The sequence below is a fragment of the Aquarana catesbeiana genome, linkage group LG03 (assembly GCF_042186555.1).
Source record: "Aquarana catesbeiana isolate 2022-GZ linkage group LG03, ASM4218655v1, whole genome shotgun sequence".
NCBI lineage: Eukaryota > Metazoa > Chordata > Amphibia > Anura > Ranidae > Aquarana > Aquarana catesbeiana.
In genome coordinates this window covers 332,614,990-332,631,244 of record NC_133326.1, presented here as the reverse complement: position 1 = coordinate 332,631,244, position 16,255 = coordinate 332,614,990, and the positions used below count along the sequence as shown (strand labels likewise).

General features: G+C 43.4%; 1 protein-coding gene across 1 annotated transcript in view; it reads right to left on the bottom strand.

Annotated features, from left to right (window-relative positions):
• LOC141132276 (uncharacterized) overlaps positions 1-16,255 on the bottom strand; it is a 73,199-nt gene that overhangs the window by 44,357 nt on the left and 12,587 nt on the right. Inside the window, exons 5-8 of the mRNA XM_073620525.1 lie at positions 8,707-8,844; positions 8,364-8,547; positions 7,632-7,722; positions 5,191-5,289 (exon numbers count right to left, since the gene is read on the bottom strand). Of these exons, the coding sequence (XP_073476626.1) occupies positions 5,191-5,289; positions 7,632-7,722; positions 8,364-8,547; positions 8,707-8,844 (512 nt within the window). The remainder of the gene's footprint in view (positions 1-5,190; positions 5,290-7,631; positions 7,723-8,363; positions 8,548-8,706; positions 8,845-16,255) is intronic.

Genomic DNA, 16,255 nt, shown 5'->3' with positions numbered 1-16,255 from the left:
CTGGCGTACCATACGGTCAAGCTGCTCCCACAACAGCTCAATGGGGTTCAGATCTGGTGACTGTGCTGGCCACTCCATTACCGATAGAATACCAGCTACCTGCTTCTGCTGTAAATAGTTCTTGCACAATTTGGAGGTGTGTTTAGGGTCATTGTCCTGTTGTAGGATGAAATTGGCTCCAATCAAGCGCTGTCCACTGGGTATGGCATGGCGTTGCAAAATGGAGTGATAGCCTTCCTTATTCAGAATCCCTTTTACCCTGTACAAAGCTCCCACCTTACCAGCACCAAAGCAACCCCAGACCATCACATTACCTCCACCATGCTTAACAGATGGCGTCAGGCATTCTTCCAGCATCTTTTCATTTGTTCTGCGTCTCACAAACGTTCTTCTTTGTGATCCAAACACCTCAAACTTGGATTCATCCGTCCACAACACTTTTTTCCAGTCTTCCTCTGTCCAATGTCTGTGTTCTTTTGCCCATCTTAATCTTTTTCTTTTATTGGCCAGTCTCAGATATGGCTTTTTCTTTGCCACTCTGCCCTGAAGCCCAAAATCCCGCAGCCGCCTCTTCACTGTAGATGTTGACACTGGTGTTTTGCGGGTACTATTTAATGAAGATGCCAGTTGGGGACCTGTGAGGCGTCTGTTTCTCAAACTAGAGACTCTAATGTGCTTATCTTCTTGCTTAGTTGTGCAACGCGGCCTCCCACTTCTTTTTCTACTCTGGTTAGAGCCTGTTTGTGCTGTCCTCTGAAGGGAGTAGTACACACCGTTGTAGGAAATCTTCAATTTCTTTGCAATTTCTCGCATGGAATAGCCTTCATTTCTAAGAACAAGAATAGACTGTCGAGTTTCAGATGAAAGTTCTCTTTTTCTGGCCATTTTGAGCGTTTAATTGACCCCACAAATGTGATGCTCCAGAAACTCAATCTGCTCACAGGAAGGTCAGTTTTGTAGCTTCTGGAAGGAGCTAGACTGTTTTTAGATGTGTGAACATGATTGCACAAGGGTTTGCTAATCATCAATTAGCCTTCTGAGCCAATGAGCAAACACATTGTACCATTAGAACACTGGAGTGATAGTTGCTGGAAATGGGCCTCTATACACCTATGTAGATATTGCACCAAAAACTAGACATTTGCAGTTAGAATAGTCATTTACCACATTAGCAATGTATAGAGTATATTTGTTTAAAGTTAGGACTAGTTTAAAGTTAGCTTCATTTAAAAGTACAGTGCTTTTCCTTCAAAAATAAGGACATTTCAATGTGACCCCAAACTTTTGAACGGTAGTGTATATTTAAGATTTCCGCTTTAACTGGATTTATCTTCAGGTTTGAAAGTTCGCCATACTCTTAATTTCTTATTCAGATTTGGGAGTGTTATTCTGGGGTTTGTAATATAAAACAATATGTCATCTGTGTATGCTGCCACTTAATGTGCTTCCTCTACTATTCTCACTCCCCTTATATCTGAGCTGTCCCTTATAGTTGCCAACAAGGGTTCCAGCGACAGCACAAACAAGAGGGGAGAGAGTGGGCACTTCTGTCTTGTGCCATTGAGCATTTCAAATATTGGTGACAGGTTACCATTTACCTTCACCGCTGCTGTTGGTCGATTATACAATGCTTTTATCCATTGGAGCATCTTAGGCCCTAGTCCTAAACTCTCTATTGTTTCCATCATAAATCCCCAGTCTACTCTGTCAAATGCTTTTTCAGCATCTATTGACAGTAGCAGACCTGGGGACCTACCTCTTCTAGACTTTTGTATTAAAAGTAGCGTTCTTACTCTGTTATCTTTACCTTCCCTCCCCGGGAACTTTTTTAATCTGGTGGCCAGAACCTTTGCATATAACTTTGTATCTACATTCAATACAGAATAAGTCTGTAACTAGAACATAGATTAGCATCTTTTCCTTCTTTTGAAGACAAAGTGACATACGCCCTCAGGGATTCTTCCCTCAACTAATTTCCTTCTTTAACCCAGTTCATTTATGAGCATAATTTGGGGATTAATTGATCTTTGAATTTTTTATAATACTTAATCATCAACCTGTCAGGTCCTGGACTCTTCCCTGATGCTGTACTTTTTAAAGCCCTATGCATTTCTTCATATGTTATTGGGTCTCCTAAGGCCTGCAACTTTTCTGTTGAAACTTTGGGTAGATTAGCCCCTTTTAGATATTCCTGTATCTTTTGTTTTCTTTTTAATCCTTCCTCTAACCCCCCTTTTTGTCTCACTCTATATGGGGAACTATAGAAGCTATGAAATGCTCTTCCGATTTCTGTAGTTGAGTATATCATTTCCCCTTTCTTATTTTACATTTTCTCTATATAATTTATCGATTTTGTTTTTTGTTTAATAATTTTGCTAAGTATTTCCCGGGTTTATTTCCCCACTTATATCTTTCTTTAGCTACTCTATTAAATACCTGTCTTCAGGGGCGTTGCTAGGTCTACAAAAGATCTGGGGCTAGAGCCCATAGCAGCGTAGTGAAGAAAGTCATACGCTTGGGCAGGCATACACATGTATATACAGTAATATACGTGTGTGTGTGTGTGTGTGTATATATCCCCAGATAGCCCACCACTTACATCAGGGTCCCCAGAGAGCCCCCCCTTACATCAGGGTCCCCAGAGAGCTCCCTCTTACATCAGGGTCACCAGAGAGCCTCCTTACATCAGAGTCCCCAGAGAGCCTCCCCCTTGCATCAGGGTCCCCAGAGAGCCCCCCCATTTACATCAGGGTTCCCAGAGAGCCCCCTTACATTAGGATCCCCAGAGAGTCCCCCTTAAATCAGGGTCCCCAGAGAGCCTCTCCGTTAAAATTAGGGAGGAAGCGGCATTGGCCGCAAAACTGTCGAGGTCAACATCTATACCCACATCATTGTGCCTCTACATATCTGTGGGGGCTTTCATTTCGTCAATTTTAATGTCATTCTCTCTATGTATTTTTGCAACAATCACTTTACTGTTTTTGTTGTAACTGATATTTTTATATCTTGTATAATAAACTTTATTTTTATCACATGCTTTACTATATACAGTGGGGATGGAAAGTATTCAGACCCCCTTAAATGTTTCACTCTTTGTTATATTGCAGCCATTTGCTAAAATCATTTAAGTTCATTTTTTTTCCTCATTAATGTACACACGGCACCCCATATTGACAGAAAAACACAGAATTGTTGACATTTTTGCAGATTTATTAAAAAAGAAAAACTGAAATATCACATGGTCCTAAGTATTCAGACCCTTTGCTCAGTATTTAGTAGAAGCACCCTTTTGATCTAATACAGCCATGAGTCTTTATGGGAAAGGTAAAACTAGTTTTTCACCCCTGGATTTGGGGATCCTCTGCCATTCCTCCTTGTAGATCCTCTCCAATTCTGTCAGGTTGGATGGTAAACGTTGGTGGACAGCCATTTTTAGGTCTCTCCAGAGATGCTCAATTGGGTTTTAGTCAGGGCTCTGGCTGGGCCATTCAAGCACAGTCACGGAGTTGTTATGAAGCCACTCCTTCATTATTTTAGCTGTGTGCTTAGGGTCATTGTCTTGTTGGAAGGTAAACCTTCGCCCAGTCTGAGGTCCTGAGCACTCTGCAGAAGGTTTTCGTCGAGGATATCCCTGTACTTGGCCGCATTCATCTTTCCCTCGATTGCAACCAGTCGTCCTGTCCCTGCAGCTGAAAAACACCCCTACAGCATGATGCTGCCACCACCATGCTTTACTGTTGGGACTGTATTGGACAGGTGATGAGCAGTGCCTGGTTTTCTCCACACATATCGCTTAGAATTAAAGCCAAAACATTTTATCTTGGTCTCATCAGACCAGAGAATCCTATTTCTCACCATCTTGGAGTCCTTAAGGTGTTTTTTTAGTAAACTCCATGCAGGCTTTCATGTGTCTTGCACTGAGGAGAGGCTTCCGTTGGGCCACTCTGCCATAAGGCCCTGACTAGTGGAGGGCTGCAGTGATGGTTGACTTTCTACAACCTTCTCCCATCTCCCGACTGCATCTCTGGAGCTCAGCCACAGTGATCTTTGGGTTCTTCTTTACCTCTCTCACCAAGGCTCTTCTCCCCCGATAGCTCAGTTTGGCCAGACGGCCAACTCTAGGAAGGGTTCTGGTCGTCCCAAACGTCTTCCATTTAAGGATTATGGAGGCCACTGTGCTCTTAGAAACCTTAAGTGCAGCAGAATTTTGTAACCTTGGCCAGATCTGTGCCTTGCCACAATTCAGTCTCTGAGCTCTTCAGGCAGTTCCTTTGACCTCATGATTCTCATTTGCTCTGACATGCACTGTGAGCTGTAAAGTCTTATATAGACAGGTGTGTGGCTTTCCTAATCAAGTCCAATCAGTATATTCAAACACAGCTAGACTCAAATGAAGGTGTAGAACCATCTCAAGGATGATCAGAAGAAATGGACAGCACCTGAGTTAAATATATGAGTGTTACAGCAAAGGGTCTGAATACTTAGGACCATGTGATATTTCAGTTTTTCTTTTTTAATAAATCTGCAAAAATGTCAATAATTCTGTGTTTTTCTGTCAATGTGGGGTGCTGTGTGTACATTAATGAGGAACAAAAATGAACTTAAATGATTTTAGCAAATGGCTGCAATATAACAAAGAGTGAAAAATTAAAAAATTTAAGGAGGTCTGAATACTTTCCGTCCCCACTGTATCTGGGTACCATGATAGTCCTAATCCTTCTTGGTGATTGAGGGCATTTTTGGAGTAGCCCTTGTCCAATCTCCTCCCCTTCTCTATTATATCAATATAGGATGATGGTACCCTTCATTGTTTATTTTGTTAATCCTTAGTGGCAATATCCATTGACTTATTTTTCCAGGCTGAGTGCCATGTTCTAGAGGCTGGCCAGGCATTATACAGGAGGTAGTAGCTTGGATCCTACCGTTCCTGTATATTGTAGCTTACTGCACAATGGTATTAATTGCACCCCAGTGTTTGTCATACTTGTTTCCAAATAAGACGCACTGTCTGTCAACCACTATGATTCACAGGTATGGATAGCAATCGAAAACCAGAGCTCCTGGTACAAATGACTGGATGTCTCATGTAAACACAGGTTCATCTTGCTTCATACTTCAGTAAACCAGGCCTTATGGCTCAAAAGCTGCTCCAAGTCATTCAAGCTGTATTGGAAATCAAATGCTACTTACTATATGACAGACATTCCAGAGGGTTTTTGCTATGCAATACAGCAACACAGCCTATCTTGTGATATTTCCACACTATGACTTGATTATTCTTAGTGGATCCTAAAAAAAGATAGAGCATATTTACTCTCATATTTATACATTTTTAATTAGGACTATAATCTAAGAGAATGCCATCTTTAGCTTCTAGAATGTGTCCATATTATATATTAGTGACAGGGACACAACATAATACATTGCTTCTCCTCCCGGCAGAACAAGAAGTGGGTCCTGAGACCCGATTGGACGGGAATCCTAAGACTGGCTTCCTGATTGGCCGGGAGGAGAATCAGGAAGACAATAGCAAATATTAATTCGCTATTGTCACACAACTGGGTGGGCTCGGGGCGCAATGCTCTGCGCCCCGAGCCCACCCTTTTTTGAAGCCAATTAGAGCCTCAGGCTCTAGTCATGTGCTTAAAAAAATCTATGCCTCCAGTGTCCTGCATGTAGATTAGGGGGCTGGGTGCATGGATTGGGGGGGCTGAGACCTGTATGGATTGGCCACCACTGTTCACTTAACTTAAAGTAAAATTAAACTCTACAAAAAAAGCTGACAAGTAGGATTTTTATGTGGGAGTTCACTGCTCCAGGGTAATCACCTCTCCTAAAGACAGCTGTCTCCGCAATCAGGCAGGGTGCTGGCTCTGTTTGCAACAGAGATAATGGAAAAATAAATAGCTGGATAGCCGTACTCCAAAAAATTCACCTTTATTATAAAAATGGATATCAGAACATCATAGGTAGGTACCGGCTAACTGCACAGCTGGTGACGCATTTCACACTGAATGCGGTGCTTAGTCATAGCTATCCAGCTATTTATTTTTCCATGAAGTAGGATAGTAGAAGACTCTATTAGTTTTTTCTGTCAAAGCCTCTTCTCCCTCTTCTCCCTGTTAGCGCTAATGTACAAAAAGCGCTTATGGCATCACTATGTGCCATGATGATGTGACTCCTGTCCACATGCAGGGGAGTGATGTTGTTGCGGCCCAACCAATCAAGCATCCGTACAGGGGACATAGGGAATTTAAAAATAACAACAGCATTTTAACTTGCACATGACTGGATTATTAGTCCTCATGCACACGGACGTTTTTACAGCTGCTTTTTTGAGCTTTTTTTGCAGCTTAAAAAGGCCTGTCTATGTTAGTCTATGGCTTCATGCCCACCTAGGCGTTTTTGAGCTGCAAGTGGCATAGGCGTTTTTAAGCTGTAAAAAAAACCCAGGACCAGTGGGTTCTGAGAGACGTTTTTCAGCTGTAAAAACGCTCTAACGCTCAAAAACGCTCGAAAACGCTCAAAAACGTCATTCACCAACGTTTTTTAGCGTTTTTGATCCATTGAAAAAAAAAAAAAAAAAATTGAAAAAAAAAAAACGCTCAAAAACGCTAACGCGGAAAAAGCGCTCAAAAACACTCAAAAACGCTCAAAAACGCTATTGCAAAAACGCTGAAAAACGCTGAAAAAAGTTAAAAAAAATCACTGCAAAGATACTGGCATTTTCATAACGTTTTTTTAACAGCCTGTGTGCATGAAGGCTTAATCTAAACAGAGCTTCACTTTTTCCCATTCACTAATATACAGATACATTCACTTTAATAGATCAGTCCCATTATGTTTCTGTTTCTTTGCCACTTGAATTATTTTATAAAGGAAACTATTGTATCACTGTTGTGTTTATGTGACCATACATTTTTAATTTTCACAATATTTTGTATTTAATGCCTGCCATTTTTTTTCCTTGGATTTAATCCATGTTAAATGTATTAAAACAGTACAAAACAGTAAAACATACTGATAAGATTATACCCTTTCCCAGCAGCCACAGGTTCTAAAAATTTGTTTACATCTCAGCCAAAACATCTTCTATGCGTCGTCAGTGTTGTGCAGAAGTTTCCCATAGACATCTATAGGACCATCTCCTGAGCATCTCCAGCATTGCAACACGTCCCTATAGAAGTCTACGGGGAGTTACTTTACAGGCTTAGCAAGATGTATGGGGTTGTGATGTTAACATACCTGTTGGTTGAGGCTACCAGACCAAGGTAAGTATGCACAAGGAAAGAGGGAGGTAGTTTGGGTCAGGAAAAGGTAGCAAAAAGGATAAGTGCAAGTTGTTTGAAAAGTTACTTTGTTGTATACATTGATAAAACTTGTTGGGGAAAACAGCACACATAAAACTGCAATTTATAGGTAAGGCTTGTACTGTATGACTTGAGTTGTTGTAGAAAGACTGTCTCTGGCTCCCTGGTTATGAATGATAAATCTTTTGCTTTCCCCCAATCTGGGTGGGTGAATGGCATCAATACCATTGAGAAGTTGAACCCCAGAGTACTACGCAGCAGTATTAGGGGTTGCTTGTTTGTGAAAGTAATCTTAAAAGTTAATAATTTGATGTAACTCACCAATCACATGACTTGTCTCAGGTAGACATACCAGCTGCTTTATTTGTGGGCTGTGTTCTTGGCTTTGAAAAGTATCCACAAATTCAGATATCTGAAAAGAAAACAAGTATAACTCATAGAAATGTTTTGAGAGGGTCAATCATTTTGTTTGGTTCTGTTGAAATGATTTGATGTCAAGTTCTCTAGTTGAATAATCAATCAGGACATATATTTGGTCGTATTCCGTAAAGCAAGGTAGTCAGCAATGGTAATGTATGTGCAAAGCTGCATAAGCTCTTAGGAATTTTAGTTCACTGAAGACAGATCCGAAAAAGATAAATTGTAATTAGCTGCTTTGGATTACTACAATTCACACTTTGCTCTTTGCCTTACTGAATAAGTGCAAAAAAAAAAGACTTTCCAAGGCCATATGTGCAAGGTCAAGGAACTTTAAATTCCTGAGAAGCCTCGAAGTTGTTTAGTATAAAATAAAAAGCAGCCAATCGGTAGGAGGTTGAGTTGCACCATCCTGGCTGATTATTTAGGGGCCATGAGGAGGGGTTTTCCACTTCTTGATTTGTGTACAAATCAATCATATACCCTCACTTTTTAAATGGTTGTCAGATGCAATATTTTGTTATTTATACAAATTAAAATGCATAATTTATTGTGAACCTGGAGCTATCATTATACATGGAATTTTGGTTTTACTAAAGCATTTCTTCTAACAAAAGTGAAGACAATATCACTTACTACGTCCCCAGATCGTGGGTCCAGAACAAGTGGTTGACTGTTCCCACTGGTAATCCACACTGCCTTCACCGATGCCACATAACACATACCGGTGATTTCACCTGAAAACTGGCGAAGCCTCTGGATTAGCTGACCATCTTGCGACCAAACCCCAACTGTGCGGTCAAAAGATCCTGTCAAAAACCTGGTAAAAATGATTGGTATTATGGGTTAGGGAAAATTATGTAAACTATAAATTAAATTTATAACGGATTATGGATTTCGAATATTTTATTGTACAGCTGTGGGTTTTTTTGTATTGTTCGAGTCCATCATACAGGGCACTTCAGGTATATGCACCTACCTTGTACACTCCCGGTCACGGATGAGTAGAAGGTGAGTGATTCCTGCATCATGAGCACGGAAATTACAATTGACGGCTCTAAGACAAATCTTTTCTGGGGTCTGATATGTGTCCAATATCAAAAACTTTCTGTCGTATCTAAAAAAAGAAATACTTTATGCTTTATACTTTAAATTATGATAATGTCATAATTTTACACAAACTAAATATGCTACATGAATTAAACATGCAGCGTTTAAAAGTTTCCATTGTTAATGAGACATATGAGAAAAAGGTTGTTCTAGGACCGTCTCAGTAGGCAGTAGGCCACCTCCTGGACTATTTAAATGGAACATTTAATAAACTTGCATGCTTAAGAAGCTTTGTATGTGTTTGAATCTTTGTCCAGTTCCCCAGTGTGTTTTTTTGTGACAGCAAAAAAAAGCTTTTGCAGTGTTCGCAGTCTATGTGCTGCTTGTACTATCTATGCTTTAAAGATCAGTTCCCTTTTGTTTCACTTCTTTTTTTTTTCAATTATAAAGTTTATTCAACTCCAAACAGGGGTGAGGGGCCCATAGTATAGACATTGACAAAAATACAAACCACGCTACAATTGCATTTGCAGAGAAAAAAGGTGCTCATTACAAAACACTCTATGCAGGTAAACATGAAACTCTAGAACATGTATTGGTTGCTAATGAAATACACTTTATGACAGTCAATGTATGTTATAAGTAACACACTATTGGGGTAATCCTCACCTACTTTTTCAACTTTTCTCAAAAATGGAAAAACCCAAGAAATACAATGAGGTAGTAGGAAGGAAGGAAAAGAAGGTTGGGAATAAGGAGGAAAGAGAGGCGGGGGGTAGGAGGCGGGATGGATGGGGGGGTAGGACATGGGACGAGTATGGGGGAAGAAGACATGGCGGTAGCTAAGTTTGCAAGTTATCCCAGAAGAGGGGGTGCAACCCCAGTGGGCATCAAGAGAAGGATTAGGAGCTTAATAGACGCTGACCCTCATCAGAATAAATAAAGAGATTCCAAATATCCCAAGTCTGCTTATATACCTCTTGCTTATGTTGTGCAGTGAAGATCAAATCTTCCATTTTCTTAATTTCTTCTACTCTCCTCAACCATAATGTTATGGACGGGGGAAGGCTTTGTTTCCACAAGATGGGAATGCATCCCTTTGCTGCATTGAGTAAATGGCGTACCAGTGACTTTTTGTATGTCTTGATGGGAATCGAGGAGAGGTAAAGAAGATAAAATGCGGGATCATCTGGGATAACATAATCGGTGAACTTTTGGTTGATGCGACTGACTTCCCCCCAGAAGTCCTTTAACTTAGGACATGACCAGAAGATATGAATCAGAGTTCCCTCTCCCTCCGTACAGCGCCAGCACTGTCCAGATGTAGCCGGAAAGCATTTCCTTAGTCTGGAGGGAGTCAAGTACCAGCAGGTAAGTAATTTGAAATGAGTTTCTTGTATTTTAGTGCAAAGCGAGGATTTGAGGGAGAGGGCAATGGTTCGTTTTCTTTGTGTGGGTGAGAAAGTGCAGTGTAGATCCCTCTCCCATCTGTCCAGACAGGTTAGATGTGGTTGTGTCGTAGGTGAGATCAACAACATATATGTTTGGGACAGGATGTGGGCTAACTGAGTGTCCTCTGAGCAAAGGGCTTCAAATGGCGTTTGTTCCCGAGTGAAGTCTTGCGGATCGGGGAGAGAGTGAAGAAAATGATGTAGTTGTACAGCTTTCCAGAAGGGGAGGTGATACACCCTTGCTGGGTTACATAAGTCTGAGATGGTTGGCCATTTCCCTCCAGAAATGAACGTAGCTGCACGGTCTCTGCCCGAGTCTCTGAGGGAAGAGAAATCCGCCGAGCGTAAGCCCGGGTCAAATTTTGGGTTGCCCAGTATGGGAAAAAGGGGAGAATTTTTTGACGTAAGAGATGCGTGGAAAGTAATTTGTTGGCTATTCCTCAAAGTGGTCCCTATGAGTGGGTGAGATTTCAGCCCATGTGGGAGGTCACCATAGCACCACAGTGCTCCCCCTAGTGGTATACTAGATTGTGATTGCTCAAGCTGAACCCATAGTTTGGATGCTCCATTTCTCCTCCAATCCAGTATACGTCCCAGATGTGAAGCTAGATAATATAAACGTATGTCAGGTAGTGCTAGTCCCCAATGTTGTTTGGGAAGAGTCATCTGCGTTCAACATAAACGAGGCCTTTTATGTGCCCATACAAATCTGGTAAAGAGTGCATGGATCTGTTTAAAGAAAAAGGGTGGTATATGGATAGGTAGGCTTGAATGAGATAGATGAATTTTGGTAAAATACTCATTTTAAGGAGGTTACATTTCCCGAACCAGGAGTGGAAACCTGTATGCCATTTATCCAATAGGGCCGGGGTCTTTGTCAATGGGGGGGGGAATTTAGATCGAACGTTCGTGTTATATCAGGAGGAATATTCGTACCCAGGTATTTAAGTGCGGTTTCAGTCCACCTAAATCTGAAACTTGATTGGAGTTCAAGTAGGGTGGAAGGGGGAACCACGACGCCCATCGCCTCGGACTTTGAGAGATTTATCTTTAAATGAGAAATTACCCCATAAGTTTTAAATTCTCGCATGAGATTTGGGAGAGAAATTTTAGGGTTTGTTAGGGAGAATAGGAGGTCATCAGCATAAGCTGATATTTTGCAGTGTGTGCTACCTACTTGGAGGCCTGTTATGTCCGGATTTGATCTGATAGTACATAGGAAGGGTTCGAGGGAAAGGGCAAAGAGAAGGGGAGACAGAGGGCACCCCTGCCTCATACCATTCCTGATGGGAAAGGGGCTTGAGAGTACTCCATTAACCTTCACTTGGGCAGATGGAGTTGAGTATATACTGCCAATCCATTGCAACATCCTGTCTCCTAGGCCAATATGACGGAGAACCGGGAACATGTAGTCCCAGTTCACCCTGTCAAAGGCCTTTTCGACGTCTGTACTAACAAATATGCTGGGGATTTTATTGGACTTCGCTACTTGGACGAGGTTGAGGACCTTGATGGTATTGTCCCTCGCTTCTCTGGTGGGGATGAACCCAACTTGATCTAAATGAATCAGGGAGTGGAGGTGTTGAGCTAACCTGGATGCTATTATTTTCGAAAATAATTTGAGGTCCACATTTAAAAGGGATATGGGTCTATAACTACCGCAGAGACCTGGATCTTTCCCCTCCTTGTGGATTAAGGAGATATGGGCTTTAAGAGTTTCACTGGGAAAGTTGGAACCAGCTCCTAGAGTGTTGAAGAATGCCACCAAGCGTGGGCCTAGGATTGGTAGAAAGGTCTTATAATATTGGACCGTGTATCCGTCCAGACCTGGGGCTTTACCTATTTTCATGGAGTTCACCGCTATTTGCAGTTCTTCCAGAGTGATTGGTTCATCTAATAGCCTCTGGGTTTCCTCTGGTAGTGAAGGGATTTGGGAGTCTGAAATATATTGGTCAATGTCTGCCTGACTGGAGGGGGAGCTGGGAAGATTGTATAGGTCTGAGTAGAAGACCTCAAAGCCCTTTGATATTTGTGTCGGGAGAGTGGCTCTTTGACCGTCCGGTGTGGTGATCTGCGGAATGTATGAGGAGGCTTTAATTTCTTTGAAAGACTTGGCTAAAAGTTTACCGCACTTATCTCCAGACTCGTAAGACATCCTGCGACAAAATTGTAAGGCGGCCTTTGCTTTGTAGAGTAATAAATCTGTGATTTGAGTGCGCAAAGTCCCCAATTTCGGCTCAAGATTCTGGGTAGGGAGATGTTTATGTTGTGATTCTGTTTTGGCCAACTCGGAGAGTAATCTGGTAAGTTGTGCGTTTCTTTCCTTTTTAAAGTTTGCCCCATGCTTAATGAGTATCCCACGTAGGACGCATTTATGAGCCTCCCACAATATTCCCGGGTCGCAGTCCTGTACATCGTTCTCTCTGAAATATAAATCTATTTCTTTGGTCAAATCCTCCAGTACCTCCGGTATTTGTAATAGGCTTTCATTTAAGCGCCAAAAGAGAGATCTAGGTGAGGGTCTCTCAGTAAGAGTATACGTGAGATGTACTGGAGCATGGTCTGACCATGTGGTCTGACCTATTGCTGTAGTGTTCACCAGGTGAAGCTGGTCGTGGGGCATCAGAAAGAGATCAATCCTGGAGTATACCTTGTGTGGGGATGAATAGAAGGTATAATCCCTCTCCCCTGAGTGTTGTAGTCTCCAAACATCAATCAGGTGAGCCTTATGAAGGATTTGTGTAATACGTTTCCGATGTGATTGTGGGTAAGAAGAGGTACCAGAAGAGGTGTCTACTGTGGGGATCAGAGGTACATTGAAGTCCCCCCCTAGCATTAGCTGGCCTTCTTTATAGTCCACCAGCTTCTCTATAGTACGTTTGATAAAACTGTCCTGGCGTTCATTAGGGGCATATAGTGTTGCAAGTGTAAACTGTGATTCACCTACCCGACCCTTAAGGAACAAGAAACGTCCCTCAGGATCTGCTAACACTTCCTGGCATTGCCATGGCAACCTATTGGAGATCAAAATGGATACTCCTCTGGATTTGGAATTGCAATTCGTAGAATGGTACACTCATGGAAAAGATCTATTCTGGAGCACAGGGGATTTGTCTGTTTTAAAATGTGTCTCCTGTATGAAGGCAATATCAGTATGTGATTTTTTAAGGTCGTGAAGCAGCATACGTCTCTTCTCGGGGGTGTTCAAACCCTTAGCATTAAGGGATGTTACCTTAATAGAGTCTACCGCCATGTCTTCAGGTAAGGAAGGGGGGTGGGTAGTAGAGGCCTCACTGAGGTCGTGGGGGGGGGGGGGGAGAAGGGGGGAGCAGTTAAGGAAGAGAAAAGAGAAGAGTAGGATAGAGTTGCGAAATACAGGGACAGTGACTGTGAGAGACCAGTCAAACTGTTACTTCTAAGGTTTCAAACTAAACAAATAAGTCTTGCTTACTTAAAGTGCATACAACATCGTAACCTTGGGTGCATACAATGACCTATGTGGGGTGTGGGTAGACAGTGCCCGTAGGCGAGGTCCCGGGACTCCCACCCATCCTGGGCTAACATGAGAAGCAGATACTGCAAATTGTATCTAATGGAACAAAAATAAAAGTCTTTTAACTAATATCAATGAACATTTTCCCAGTAGAACTGTCCCGATGTTCCCCTCCGCAGCCCTCGGGCACCATCTGAGGTCCGATGGTATCACGCAGGAGGTGAACATCTGGCCAGGCAAGAGAGTACTGTCAAACAGAAATCCAGCCCCACTCTATCAAAGGCGGCGGGGTTGTTTTATAAAAGTAGTATGACAGCAGGCTCATGGGATGGTGGACCTAGTAAAGCTCATCACTAGCTTCCGCCATGTGCAGGGCAGCAAAACCAAATATACATATAGATGGCAAATATGGCATGTCCCATCATACCCCCTCCCTCCAGCAGTAAACTCTTAAAACCCCCACATGTGCTAGACAGAGTACTCCTAAGGGGGCTCGGAGCCCCGGTCTAAGCTGGACATCTAAGGCAAATATCATTTCTCCCCATAACATTCCCTCTTAAATCAAGACATAAACATACACAGAAAGATTCTCAATTCTCTTGAGTCAGAGGTTTCTCTTTTCAGCTCATTGAACAACAGGTACGAACTGACTGTAAGGGCTGTGGGCACAGCTCACTGCATGCTTTGCGTCTGTTGGGAAGTGATATCTGCCCGCCTGTTCTCATCCGGAAGTGTGAGTTCCATGTAGTTGATAGCTGAATAGACACCCATTAGTAATAAGGGCCATGACTGGTGGGGAAATATAGCAAATTAAGGGCCCCTATAATCCAAGTAATGGCAATGGATGGGCTCGAGTGTGGCAGTGCATACAACATGACAAGTATCGTTCCAGCATAGCAGTGTGAGCTATGGCACAGCGGCAGGTGCTGTCAATAAGAAGTACACAGGGAAGAAGTTTTAGCAGTGTTCCAGACTGGGTCTCACGTAAACATGTGTGTTAGGGGTCTCAACGGGTTATAAGTTCCAAAGTAGTGGCGAGAGAGGGACAGATAGGACTACTCACACTTCCCGAAGATCATCATGAGAGAGAGAGCGGGGCCGGCGCCCGCTTCTTTCGGCCTCTGTGGTCTCGGTGCCTGGTTCCTTGGTGCGTTAAAGCGACCTGTAGCTCGTGGGAGATAGTCCAGCCAATTGGGAATGGCAATCGGATCCGCTCCTAGGAAGTCAAATAAGGTCGGCAAGGATTCTGGAGAGCGCAAAAGGAAAGATCTTTGGTCTTTATGAAAGGTAACCGATAGCGGGAAGCCCCAGCGATAAGTAGCATTGCAGCACCTGGCTAAATCTAACAGCGGTTTCAAGATGGCTCGTCGAAGTAGGGTCGACCTTGAAATGTCCGGGAGCACCTTCACGGTCGCACCGTCGAACTCAAGCTCTCCCGACTCCCAGGCCCCACGTGCGATAGCCTCCTTATGGATGTAGTGGTGCAAGCGGCATATCACGTCTCTGGGTCTAGATGGGTCTGACGAACGGGGGCCCAGGGCTCTATGGACCCGGTCAACTGCAATCTGTTCGGGCAGATGGTCCCCCCGCCACCCTCCAGAAGATATCCGTCACTGTGGCGAGTAGGTCCGCATGACCCGTGGCTTCCGGAAGGCCCCGGAGGCGCAAATTGTTCCTACGGCTCCGGTCCTCCATTTCTTCCATGCGCAGCTGTAGCTCTATTGCAGAGGCGGAATGATCACTCTGTCGGGATTCCAGGGTCGCAACTCTCTGTTCTAGAGTCCCTAGGGAGGATTCCCCTGATGATAAGCGCGTGCTCAGTGTCTGTACCTCTTGCTTCACTGCTTGGATCTCCTTCCTGTGAGCGGCCTCCACCCTCCCCACCAGAGCCTCAATGTCCGCTCTCGTCAGGAGAGCCTGTAGGATGGCTTTCAGCTCAGCGTCTGCCCCGAGCATGATCGATAGGCAGGGGGGTTCTGTCCAAGTCTGTCTCTGCCGGTCCGGGGGAGCTGGGATAGAGGATCGGGCTCCAGGAACCGGAAGGACCGTGATCCGCCATGCGGTCTGGTGTCTGCGAGCGGGAACCTCGTGGCTCCGCCATCTTAAGTTCCGGGGAGCCGGAGCGTGACCTGCCGAAAAGTCTCTAAAAATCCCTTATAGCGGGAGTGTTAAGAGCTGGGCTGTTCTTCTTTTTGTTCCTCCTGTAGGTCTGCTTCTTGGATGTGAGCATTCTGTGAAAATAGAGTGGTAATAGCCAAGATGGGTGAGGAGAGACCGGGATCCCTGTGGGAACACGTCTCTACTCGGCCATGTCCAGACCACGCCCCCTTGTTTCACTTCTTGTTAGTTGCAACAGTTATCTACAATTGCTAGCCAGCTTATAATATCTCTTGGGGGCTCTGGGGGAGACAACTTTCCCAGGTCTTCCAGTTTATCCAAACTACTAGAGCTTTTGCAAGGTAGTTCCCCTTTCAGTGCTGTTTATTGGTTTAGAGTATTTTAGGTTACAGAGAAAGCAAAAGGAAACGTAAGAC